At 37.9% G+C, this 13,751-nt stretch overlaps 1 protein-coding gene across 9 annotated transcripts in view; it reads right to left on the bottom strand.

Annotated features, from left to right (window-relative positions):
- The window catches only part of FHOD3 (formin homology 2 domain containing 3), a 428,715-nt gene that overhangs the window by 59,624 nt on the left and 355,340 nt on the right, over positions 1-13,751 (bottom strand). For 5 of the 9 annotated variants that reach the window (XR_013773704.1, XM_079301479.1, XM_079301473.1 and 2 more), the window contains 3 exons: positions 12,489-12,650; positions 11,981-12,057; positions 11,672-11,709 (listed from right to left, as the gene is read on the bottom strand). Coding sequence is in view for 8 of the 9 variants with exons in the window: in XM_079301479.1 (XP_079157605.1) it covers positions 11,672-11,709; positions 11,981-12,057; positions 12,489-12,650 (277 nt within the window). In the remaining variant the exon portion in view is untranslated. The remainder of the gene's footprint in view (positions 1-11,671; positions 11,710-11,980; positions 12,058-12,488; positions 12,651-13,751) is intronic. The other 4 variants (XM_079301476.1, XM_079301478.1, XM_079301475.1 and 1 more) reach the window with 2 other exon arrangements.

Raw genomic sequence — 13,751 nt, 5'->3', positions numbered from 1 at the left:
GAATTGATAATTACACAAGACTTTCAGCTGCAAAAACCCCTGCTAACATGCAAGCTCAATCAAATCAAAAGTTACTATCTATTTAGGGCCTCAAGTTCAGAAACACTGAGTTATACCCTATGGCAAATTCATTGGAGCATCAACAGCAACTCCAAACAGTCATGCAAAAATATATTTGTCATTCGACATTCAGTCAACAAAAAGTTTTAAGGAAAAATACCCCAGCTTTTTATGACTTTTTTCTCTGAAATTGTTTCAGTTGATTTTCAGTCCATAGAAAGTCTCATCTAACATATTATTTTATGATTTCATATGAATTTTTAAAAAGAGCTTTGGGATCTATAGGGATCTATTGAATTTATCATTATTAAATCCATTGAGACTCTTTAAATGAGTAAAATCTTCACCTCTCAAAGTTAAAAAACTATAAACACAACCACTTTATAGTTGATTAAAATCATTAAAACTACTGTTTTCATACATGCTCCCCTTTCTTTTTTAATGTGCCCCCATCCTAATGCCATATGTGACATCTTTGCTATTGGTAGTCTGCAGCATTTTAGCTGAACTTAAATGATTCATCTAAGCCAAAATCTTTTTTCTTAATTTTCCATAGAGCATTCTGAACATTAGCCCCCAACAAGTATTTTAAAATTTGTGACTGCCCTTTTTATTCAGAAACAAGTGACTGTGTGACTGCACACACTGAGCATCAGTGTCCTCCTAGTTTTACTGGTGCTGACTTTCAGGTGGATGAGCTTTAATTCAAGACGCAAGTGGGGTGTTCACACTTTAATGTTCCTCAAGTACAAAATGCACATTGAGAAGTTCAAGTTGCATGCAAAGCATAAATAGTGACTTAATATTGAACAGAATATATTTGGAGCCTGGAAACACTGAAGTTCAGAGAAAACTAATCATAGAGAAACCAATTGCAAAGAGTGGTCAAGGAATTCTTGCATAATTTAGCACAATTAAGAGCTCTCATTTACTGAGATATTCAGTCAATGTAACTGAAACTGGGTGGTCACACTCAAGGGCTGAGCAGGAGTGAGAGAAGGGAATGGATTGGCATAGAAAACAAGGGGATAAGATAAAGGAAGAATATGGCATATCTGAACATTTGATACCATGCAGGTTGAATTAATGGGATCTATGATTGTCAAACCACTTTCATCAGTTGCTGAGGTTAATCAAATGAGATGGGAATGCCACATTTCTAGTTCCTCCATTATCAAACCCTTACTTGAAAACTGTTTTTAAAGATCACTCCTTTCCCCTAGATTATTTGTATTATTAAAAACCATCAGGAGACTGCATGACAGCCTTTTAGGATACCCAGTTCTTTTTACAATACTGATCAGCAACATCTCCCAAGTTTAACAATACTTATCTTAAAGCACTGCAAAGTTAAATTAAACTGACAAAGCTGAGTTTAAGATAGACCAAAAAAGTACTACCAGAAGAGAAATAAACTTCAGAAAATGCTCTGGTCTACTTGGTAAGAATACCCAACAGGACATTTGAGTCAGTTCGTATCATTGGCACCCTTTCTGGCTTCTCAGATTTGATATCCAAATGCCCATGGTGACAAGTGTTAATTTCTAGACATATGCTGTGGAATACCTTAGGATCTTAAAGTCTCAGTGAATCACCCAATGCTTATTTCTGTATCAAAATGAACTGTATCAGGAGTGGAAGACAAAAATCCAAGAAAGTTGCAGAAGAAATATTTTTGTTATATTAAACCCAAAGATTTCCCTGTGTATTTCACCTGCTTAGCTGCCTGCACTGTCTCTCCCCTGAATGCTTTTTTTCTTTACCCTCTGTAACATCAACAGCCAAACATGGACCATAGTTTGTTTGGCCACCAGACAATAGCGTCATGCTAAAAAACACAGGGCACCAAACTTTCTCAGGCTGGTTGTCTGGATGACATTACATCTTCCCACTGATCCAAAAGTGAACTGGAAAACCAAATGTGGAACAAATTTCCTCATTTTAGACACTTCTGCAGAAATGACAAACCAAATGTATTCCACACTGCTCTCACATATATCCCTTGTTCTCTCAGATCACTCACTCACTCACTCACATTTTCGAACTGAGCACAGTAACTACTGTAAAAGAAAGCTATTCTTTCTTGTCAGACAGGAAGAGAACAAATTGTTATTCCTGTTTGCAAACATTTCACAGGAACTGATGTACTCTGCTAACACTGCTTAGGTATTGGACTAAGTTAAATTCTGCTCTTCTTTATGATAAGATAAAACTGGAACAACCTTCTTTAGGTCAGTACAATTGCTACTGCACAAATAATTGAGCTGAAACTATTTAACAACTGAAAGGAAAATGAGTGTCTCTAACTTCTCCCAAGCAGAACACAGCAGAATACAAAATTCCTCCATCAGCCTGAGTAAGAGAATTACTAGTCTACTAGGAAAAGCAAAATGGATATACAGTAACATAGGTTTCTTTGAAGAAAACTACAGGAGATTATATTCAGAAACCATAATTAGGAGTTAAAATACCATGGTAGAAACCATCTTCATGGAAGAGCAAGTAGTCTTCTTTATGTTAAGCAAATAAATCTCTGAATCTACAGATGCCAACCTATCAAACATACTAAAGTATTAGAATAACATCCTTTTGTATTAACCCTTTGACTGAAAAAAAGAAATCCTGTATGTAGCAGGTAGTAAAGACAAGTGCCCTATTCTGGGTTTGCTGTATGATTCACACAAGGAGTCTGGAGACCAACCCCACACTGGTGTTTTTTGTGACACTGCAAAACAAGTAGGAATGACAATACTCAATGAATTGCTGGGACATACACAGCTAATTTAACAAAACATCCCTCAGTTATAACTTAGCTCTCCTTTAATACAGAGGATGATAACTTGCATTTAAAATATTACTGTAACTTAAAGTATAAAAGACAACAGGAAAAAAGGAAAAAGAAAAAAAAAGGAAAAAAGAGCTCCAAACAATGCAGAACTTTGGTGGTCATAATCAGATAGTCAAGAAAATAATAAAAAGCAAAGATGTGAATGTTTATGAGAATGATTCTCATAAAAACTGATGGCTGCTTACTTGTATAAATTAAGCATGTGGGGCCAAATGCTGCAATATACTGTGGCTACTGGCAAGAATAAAGCTGTCCACCATCAACAGGCAACTGGAAGGATAACAGCTGACAGAACCATGGTCCAGACTCAAATGAGGGAATTCTTAACCCTATAATGCAACAGGCCAGTCTGACACAAATGGAGCCACACAGTGTTTAAAGTATTACGCACTTAGGGAGGTGAAAGTAGTTTAATACAGGGTCTCTTTATATAAAAATTGTATCTAATATGCACAAATTACATTTCCTTATCTGAAGATACAGTGGATGGATGCAGCATATACAGGAACACAAGTTCCAGCCCCACTATTCTCTGCACTGACTTGTTGAATATGGAAGCTTATGGATGATGAAACCAGGAGAAAGCTGAGTTATCTGCAGGAGCCGAAACTGCTGTGGGAGGTGGGTGAACCTTGTCTTGACATCCTCAGTCATTTGTTATTTCCTCATAAAGCTTGGTAGGGTTCCTCTACCTGAGGTCATGAACATGTTCCATCATCAAAACTGAATGCAGGGAGATATTTTCTTTCCATGTTTATAGACAATGCAAAATTATATTTCTCAGCCTAGGTCTTCACCCTCCCTGCTTCACTGAATTTTGTCATGTCTCTAACTGGACTAGACATAATATCTTGGCTTGTAAAACTTTTGGCCTGCTGCAGATCACATTAAACTGAGTTATGGAATGTATTTTGGAGGCAGTGACAATAAAAATAAGACTTTCAAATGACCTTTTAGGTTCTTCAAGAAATTTTAAAAACATTTTTTAAAGAAACATAACATAGAGAGAAAATAACTTTTACTCTTGTCACAAGCAAAGCCTGCTGAGATCCCATAACTAAGAAAGTAAATGTTGTTTTACTGGGGTTAGAAGGTATGATAATTCTTTGTTAATCATGAAATCTAGAATTCTATTTGATATCCTGGCAGAATGCAGTGTGCTTATGATGAACTCAGTGAATTTGACTCTGTCTGTTGGGTTAAAATCTACAGAGATACACAGCCCTCGCACTATACTGGAAAGGTTTTAAAGAAGAGTAATTCCTGAAGCATAGTTTTGTCAGAGAATATAATTATCTAGGGTTTGGTTGTTTTTTAAAGAGCAAATAGCACTTCTAATTTCCTCTCTTTATGGTTTTTTAAATTTTTTTTTTAATTGAACAAACAGTAAAGATCAACCTCGCTGGCGCCATTTATTCTTGCATTTGCAATGGCTTTTGGCATGTGCATCTACATTTGTGTGAGTCACTTGTAAGGCAGAATAGATGTGACCATTCTCCTACTCTGGCAGTCACAGAATGAATGCCATTCCTGCTACAAAGATGTGGCAGCCACAGAACTTTTCCTCGGTCTCAGCTGCAAAAGTAAAGCAGCTGCAAGTTGCAGATTTGGAATGAAGAAAACTCCAATTGGCTGTAAATTACACAGTGAGGACAGCAGGAAGGGCATGTTATAAGAGACAATACAGACCAGCTCCATCATCTCATTTAATTTAAGGTATCTTAGGTTGGTTTTTTTTTTTTTTGTTTGTTTGTTTTTTTTCTGTTACCGATCCACATCCACACACTTAGTCTATGTTCTCATATATTTACATTCAACATATTGTCTTGGACTTTATTACAGTGAGTCCAGCAATGACAATTTGCAACTCAAAAGTTTAATCTAGACAACCTTGCACATATCTTCTTATTTTAAGCCCTATCATATTTTTATGCCACTGTCTATATAAGTTATGTTTAATTATGCATAAATCATTGCTTAATATGAGTAGGCCTAAATACTTAATAACATGCAGCGCTTTTCTTACAGAGATTTGTAGGTGAATTTTTGGAGTATATCACACACTTCTCTGAAGAAGTACAGACAACTGAAATGTGCTCTTTGTTTGGGTCAGCCACACAGAAAGCTCTCGGAACCAACACCTTATTACATATTATTATCCTGCAGCTTTGCTTTGAGTCCTGTCAACACTTCATAGATGGCACAAGTCTCTCCAAACAAGAAATTTAGCAGGTCACAACCACCTCTGGGTGCAACTTATGGTGGCTGTGACATAAAGAGGAGTCTAGCAGTGGGAAAGGACAAACTGGCACTTCATAAGGAAAGCTAAATTTGTTTTTCATCTCCAGGTGGCTTATGTTATAGGGAACAAAAAGTAACACTGCTTTAGAGAACCATGCATGAAGAGCATATGTGTTTTCAAAGTAATATTTAACATGTAGTTGAAACTGTTAAAGTTTCCAACTTTATGTATTTCACAGATCATAATTTACACTGTTCCAACAGTAGAGCAGAAAAGATTTAACTCCTTCCTTGAAAGCCTTCTAAGACAAAATCCCCTTAATTACCATGAATTCCACTATGTAGAGTTACTTCTAAAAGCAATCCTGCTGCCACCTCTTTCATAATTTCTCCCACTTAACTTCACCAGTCAGAAGTGATTCCACTAATAACAGGTAAAGCATCAAGAGTACAAAGCTCACCAGCAACCAAGGCTGCATGACTGCGTATATAGTGAGTCATAACTGAGTCACTATACACTGTTTACAAGACCAGACTATGCATTATCAATGCACAGGTTGGAAAAAGACTGGAGATGGGACACAAAAAGTAAATCATCTAATGTCATTCATCATCTGGAATTTTAAAATGACCCACTAAGGGGGTCAATCAGGCTCTGAACACACACATGTCTCTTGGAGAGTGACTTGGCAGAGGAGTGTGACCAAGCTTGAGCACCTGGGCTCTGTGGAATGCAAATTAATAATTCCCATTAGGAATCCACGCTGGGGAAAAAAACAGTAAAAGACATCAAAGCAATCCTGTAAATTCACTAATCAGATTATGCTATTCTGCCTAGAGAAAGCCACATATATATAAAATATATTATTTCTTGGCCATAATGCTGGGGCAAGATAATGCAAAACAGCTTTTTCTGAAACATTTTTGTTCATCTTCTAAGAGAGACTGTCCTCCAAACACCTCTGACACTCAGCAAATCCCTTCCCAGCTCCTCCTGCTAATCTCCTCGGTGGCAGCAGAGGGCTCCCTTTGGCAGCTGTGGCAGTGCCGTGCCCTGGGAAGCCTCACAGGAGATTGTGTTTGCTGCTCTTGCTCAGGAAAGCAGCCTGAAAAGCTGCCCTGGACCTCTCTGCCTTCTCTCGCTCTCAGATGAGGTACTTTCCAGAAGAACTCAGTGATTTGTCAGCCTGCAACTCACTGCTGCCGAGCTCTTACTAGGATGCTGAAAGACATGATCCTTCAGGAAGGAAGGATGAAGCGAACAATAAATTACTGACCGGAGAAAAATTTGCAAGTTACTTTAATGCTGAGAGAAAGCAAAAAAAAGTACGTAACCTTTCAACTTTGGATTAATGGTGTGCAACTCAACTATCCATATTTTTAAAAAATACTTAAAACTCCCTACCTTTGGGAATGAATCCTGTGACAAAAATTCAAAAGCTTTTACCTTTAAAGTACATCAATTACAATGAAATCAGAGGGCAACACAGATGAATTCACTGATGCAGTGAATGGCAAACTGGCAAAAGTGAAAACAACAATTTGTATCTCCTGTAACATGAAGTAAAATTATTTCTTCTTCCTACAGAACTACATAAAGTTAAGGAATGTATATATTTGTGTAGGCTAGGATAATTTGTTATGTGACCTCTACTAAAAAAAAAAAAAAAAAAAAAAAAAAAAAAAAGCTGTTTCAATCAGAAAGTTTGAGGCTAGGAGTCCCAAAAGAAATAATTTCTATCGGAATAATACTCATTTTAGAAATGACTCACAGATTCCTCTAAAATAGTGAGTGGAAAATGAATTTAGGTCTCTTTTATAAGCAATTTTTTAAACAGATATTTAAACCAGCCTCTAAAAAACCCTTTTGTTTTGAAGGCTACGTGATGTAGAACTGTACAGGATGATTGCATGTTCCCTCTACAGTGCTAGGACCAGGCAAACACTCTTGGACAAACCCTGAGGTATGAGAGATACAGTCTGAAACTCATGAAGACTGGTAACAAAATAGATAGGAACTATAGATTTGAACATGCAAAAAGTAGAATGTCTACTCCTATCTGTCAAAATCAGTTATATTAAAAGAAAGCTATTAAAAACCCTGTAATACACATTGTAAAGCAGAAACTGAACACTAATAAATGAATGTGTGCCAACTTGATACCAACCATCACAATTACACATGCCATCAATTGCAACAGACCAAACTAAAAACATGGAACTAGGTATTCAGCCTCAAGACTCAAATAAATGTGTAACTATCAAAACTCATGGTAAATCCTATGGGTTATGTAACTAATGGCTAATGGTTATGCAACAGAACAGCAGGTATGGTGGTACCTAGCCAAAGGTGGGACTTGATGAACTTGGAGATATTTTCCAACTGAATGATTCTGTGCTTCCTTGATTCTACCTCTCCTGTTTGTTCTCCTACAGCTGTAGGATGCTGATGTTGGCCTCTGGCATAGATGAGATGGGGGACTACAGAGATTTCACCCTGATTAGATACATGAATTTCTAGAGCTTATTGTGGTCAGCTGCATTTATTAATAATTCATTAACAGTTATTAATAATTGAAGTTAATTGGTTTTGGTTTTTATTTATAGTAGATCATGGAGTTTTATCCTCCTACTTTTCCAAAGATCTTGCCATCCTAAGGATGGAAAAATGTATTACTTAAAAGGCATCCAAGGCTCAAACTATCTTGGCATCAAATGTAGATAACCTTCCAGCTGCCAGAGCTCTGAATGCATTATCTCACATTCTGTTTTCACTCAATAATTACATTTTTTTTTAAACCATGTATTGACCTTTTGAAGGCTCAGTACTTTGTGTACAGACAAACAGACTATGATACTGAATATTATCAGTCATACATTTACTTTTTCTAAATGCAGAGAATGGTTCCTAAATATGCACCACTAACTAGATTACTCTGCCCTATCCTCTAACTCCTGATAGGATCCAGCTACTCAAATCCTAAAAAATTAATTGCAGATTTAAAGTAAACTTGTTTGCCTTTTAAGCATTTTATATTGTCTTTCTTCTTGCAAGGTTTTATTTTTTTTAAAGTATAATTTCCATTAACTCCTGCTTTTAGTCAGGCTATAAATACCAGAAGAACAGCCTCTCTCCTGGTATTTTGGCACTTCTGTACATTTTCAAGGCCAGAAAAAGTAAGTGGAGATACATGAAACTGAAAAAAAATGAAAATAACAAAGAAAATATGCAGAAAAAGTTAAATAATGAACCCTAGGAATGCTCAGCAAAAAATATGCATCTTTAGATTCAAAGAGTGTCCCTTGTAGTACTTTGTTTGCTTACAAGAAGTTTATTCCAAAGCAATACTGCATGTGGTACTAAAACCTGTCTAAAGCTGGTCTCCATGCTTTGTCCTTTGGCAGAGCTCTTTCCCACATTTTAGCACGTGATGACACCAGGCTAATTCCAATTTGACTTTTACAGTATAAAATACCTGACCTAGGATGTTCTGTAGCTTAATTTAATCCACCAGCCCTGAGTCTACTTGTCTAGGATTCAGGTGATCTTTGACTCAATTCCTATCTCCACGTACTCGAAATGGGTGCCTCAGACCCATTTCTAAATCATGATTTGTAAGTATTTTTACTCCCTGCAAGCCATTACACAAATAAATCAATAAATCCCTATGAGATATTTCCATACCTCAAGGGTCTGTCACAGGGTATATTGCTAGGCTAGCACATTATTTCAAAGCCTGATAAAAGAACAGGACATTATAATGTCTCTCTCTTTTCTAAACATAACAAATCAGTTTGATCAAGTTATCTGAGTCAAATATTAAATTAAACTGTGATTCAACTATTATGTGTTCCAAACCCTCTTTTCTAACTCAAATTTAAGGCAGATTTTAAATTTTAATAAAATCTAAGAGTAACAGGAGTGTGCACACACACACTCTGAGATAAAACAGTGTGTGGGAAAACAAGCCTCTCACTCTGCACCATCCCCATGCAGTGTCTCCAGCAGCATCTGATAAAACCATCCCTGTGGTACTCACCATCAAGTACCAGTCACACCTGGGCCCTGCATTATACTTCATCATCCAGGTGATTCTTATCCCAACTTTCCTTTACACTCATTGCTCGTTATGGCACCATTTGTGAAGGCTTTCCTGAACTTACTGGAGAACCAGACAATCCAAATTATGTTATCTTTATTTAATTGCTAAGTTGAACATCTCCCTATAATGTTATAGAAAACATTCTCACAGAAAGCTGCCATCGGACTGCAAGAACAGGAACAGTATATTTTCAACTTAATTTTTATGTTTTTAAAACATGCTGAACTGACATCTCCATGCCTATTTTTTACACACAGAATATAAATATAAGAGAAAAAAAAATCTTTGAAGATGTCGTTAAATGATTACCTCAAGGGGGTGACAGAGGATTTCAGTTTCTGTGGCTCATTCAGTCCTGTGGCTTTCTGATGAACATACAACTGCAGTGTTATTTTCTCAGATATAATGCCACTCTAGTATATCTGATAGGCAGGTCACTGAACATCTGTCATAAGCAGTGACTTCCATTTGATTACTGTATTTCTAAATGACAAATTTCATCCTGAAAATCTTCCTGAGTAAAGGTCCAGCACAGAATTTCTCCAGATCATCATATGAACACAGTTGTTAGACACTTAGTTAGATTTCTGTAATTCACTTCATCTCCCGCTGATGAAATTCCTTCCTACTAATCATATCTTTATTTATCAGTGACCCTTGCTATCTTCAACCAACAGATACAGACATTTACATCTGTCTTTTGTTGGATGACTCCCTGCCTTATTCCTCCTCCCATTTTATAGTTCTGATAATTACTCTGAGTTTTCAAACATCATTATGCCCTAACCAAGCTCTCTCTGTACCAGATATGGTCACACCGCTCAACAACCACAAAAGGTAAAATGCTTCAAGTGAACATATCAAGATGTCTCATTTTCCTACTGCAACGATTTCCTGAATTTTCCATAAACCTATTTCTGCTTTCCCCTAGCTATAAATGACTTGAGTAATTAGTTTGATTTTGTTTTTTTTTTCACTGTCTTTTTTATGGGAAAAAATCCCTTGCCCTTGAAAACTGTCTGCTGTAACCACAGCAAATGTTTACAGTGTAATTGCATATAGATCTTTTGGGTTTCTGACTTTGCTAAAACCATGTCTGTCAGTTCATGCTCAATAAAATCTTTGCTGAATGCTAAGTAACCCTCACAAGACTTCCAGTGCACTGAAAGCAATGAGATGTAGCAACACAATGCCCAGGGAAGATAATTCCTTTCAAGTGAGTTTCTCTTTGATGTCCATGAACAGATTGAATACTAAGCTCATGGCAAAAGCCAAAAGATGTGTATGGGAATCTGAAGATTGAAGGTGATGAATTAAACCTATCAGATAATAGGGTCTTTTTGCTTTACAGGCAATAAATATTATAGTGTCTGCTAATCTAAAACTGAGATATGCCTAAAAAACTGTGTTTCTAACTGGGGTATCTTCTGCTCATCTTCTGTTCATTTAACTCACATCATGCATTAGCAAGGGCTGATCTCTCTTCATTTCCTGGATATGTCATATTATCAGTCCAGCTGAGTGTGTTTTAAAGATAAATTACTTCATTAATTCATCATCCAGGTATAATGACTATCTATCAGAGTGAAAGAGTTCAGTTAGGATAGTCTCCTTCTATGCTTCTGCACATGTCAGCTAAAAGGGACATTAAACTACTGAACTTTATGTTTGTTTTGAAACTGTCTTTTAATCCACTTAAGAGTCTCATCCAGATCTTGAAGAACAAACAAGCACAAGAACTGGATTCTATCATGATTAATTACAATGGAAATCAGTTCCAGCCTAAACATTTACTGAATGTTTAATCCCTGTTAATGTTTTTACTGAGTATAAAAGGCAGTTCCATTGAAAAATATATGATATTTTTATTATCACTATCCTGTTTTGTTGTTTCTGCAGCAAGTGCTTCCTTGGGAAAAAAGGTATCTGGCAAAAAATAGGAATAAGCGGTTTTGGTATCTGTATGTAAGAAGACAGTGTTGCCAACAGAGGAAATATTTTAGCACGGGATAAACCATGGAAACAGGGATAAAGCATGGAAATAGGCAAACATATAGGAGATTTATTTGATATGCACAAGCCAACTGCAGCAGTCAGCACGTGCAGAGCACCAGAACTGTGTGGGGAAGTGGGTAGCTGCAGGTGATGCCAGAAAGAGGTAAGGCACAGTGTGTGACAGAAATAAGACAGACAATCCAGTGTCAGCTCATTCTCTTTGTTTAGAGACTGGCTCATCTAACCAGAGTGCCCACTTTTCCTCTGCTCTTGCCACATGCATGACTTCCTTTCTTAGCATGTTGGGGAAAGTGAATATGCTTTCAGCACATGCTAGTTTTACAGCAAATACCAAGTGTTTTTGATCACCCATTATGTTAGAACAACTCCACAAAAAAGAAAATCTGTGTCATTTTTCACTCACTGTTGTTGTCTCTTCTTTGTCCTAACTTCCCAGAAATGCTAAAAAAATGGATGGAAAGGTAGTCAAAAAGCCACATATGGTTAATGACGTTAAACACTAAAATCTTATGTTCTTTGGGAAGTTATCCTTCTCATAGGATTTGCACTAGTTTCTGTATACGAGGAAAAAAAAAATCAAACCCAGAAAGTTCATCACCTCTTAAACATTGGATTTACTAAACCATGAAACCAAACTCCTTAAACTTGGGTGCTGCAGCTCAGCCCCAAGGCCACACTACGCCATTGAAAGACCACCTTATAAATGTGCTACCTTTTCTTCCCAGTGGAAGTTAAACTCCTCTATAACCACTTTGCAGCCAAGCAGCAGTAGACATTTTGTTTTCAGGGCTGCGGAAAGATAGCATACAGCACGAGAGAGAAAGATTTTAAAAGGTGAAATATCTCAAACTACTTTTTGCTTTATGAATAAGTTCAGCTACAGACACAACTATTAATCTCTATGCTAGCTCACATTAGGTTACAGCATTTTAAGTAGTGTCCATCTGAAGTCCTGATCTGAATTCTCTAGTTATGCATAAGTACTCTCATAAAGCACCACAAACCACAAAATTCTGCTAAGGACATTTCAAGTTCTGTAGAGTAACCCACTGTATACAACAGTGTTTAAACAATAGTAAGAGGAACATAAGCCAATCATCACCACACACTCAAGCCACTCCCAATGCATGTCTGCCTGCCAAACGCCTGGTTCCTACACGGATATACATAAATATCTGCACATTCCCTTATTTTGAGCAATTCAATGGCCTTATACTCACATGACTTCCTATTTGCTCGTGACCGCTTCCTCTCTCTAGGCACGGCTCGCTGGCTTGGCACTTGGGTGGCGGATTTGACGATGCGATCCATGATCTCATCCGCGGCGTCATCCGTCGCGTTCGGCGAGTCGTCGTTGCCAGCGTTCCACGAGCCGATACGGCCTGGAAGAGTCCAGCAAGGGATTTGGGGAAAACAAGAGGGCAAGCCTCTTGCGTCACTCTGGTTTTGCAATTGGGTTTTGGGAAATTACAGCAGGCAGCACAGTCATCCCGACTTAATTTGACCAAAGAAGAAGAATCTGTCTAATGGAGAATATTTCTAAATAATAGCCTAGACTCTGCTGCACCAGCAGAGACACAATTATAATACACATATATTTATATACACACTTTCTGTTCCTTTGAGCCTTGGTGTCTTGCTCTTGATCACATTTGCCTCTCAAATGCTTGCCAGAGGTTGCCTATAAGCCACGGATGGATAGTGTTGTGTGACCATGTTTCTCCCTGCTCCTATTACAAAGACTAGAAGACATGGCACATCTTAGAGATTGATGCAAATTGGAAACACAGGTCATTTTGGAGGGAGGGAGGGAGGGAGGGAGGGAGGGAGGGAGGGAGGGAGGGAGGGAAGGAGGGAAGGAGGGAAGGAGGGAAGGAGGGAAGGAGGGAAGGAGGGAAGGAGGGAAGGAGGGAAGGAGGGAAGGAGGGAAGGAGGGAAGGAGGGAAGGAGGGAAGGAGGGAAGGAGGGAAGGAGGGAAGGAAGGAAGGAAGGAAGGAAGGAAGGAAGGAAGGAAGGAAGGAAGGAAGGAAGGAAGGAAGGAAGGAAGGAAGGAAGGAAGGAAGGAAGGAAGGAAGGAAGGAAGGAAGGAAGGAAGGAAGGAAGGAAGGAAGGAAGGAAGGAAGGAAGGAAGGAAGGAAGGAGGAAGGAAGGAAGGAAGGAAGGAAGGAAGGAAGGAAGGAAGGAAGGAAGGAAGGAAGGAAGGAAGGAAGGAAGGAAGGAAGGAAGGAAGGAAGGAAGGAAGGAAGGAAGGAAGGAAGGAAGGAAGGAAGGAAGGGAAAAGAAAGAAAAATAAGAAAAGAAAGAAAAATAAGAAAAGAAAGAAAAGAAAGAAAAGAAGTAACAATTTCTGAGCATCTGTATCTCAACCTAGTGCAAAGGAGACAAGAGAAGGGCATAAATTGTGGTTTGACATGTCTTGTCCCCTTCACAATGAAGAATTCACCTCCTTATCACAGAGCTGTATGTGTCCTGGCATGACTGTG

Source organism: Erithacus rubecula (assembly GCF_903797595.1).
Source record: "Erithacus rubecula genome assembly, chromosome: 3".
Lineage (NCBI taxonomy): Eukaryota > Metazoa > Chordata > Aves > Passeriformes > Muscicapidae > Erithacus > Erithacus rubecula.
Note: the sequence above shows the minus strand (reverse complement) of the source record. Positions and strands in the feature narration are given on the sequence as shown.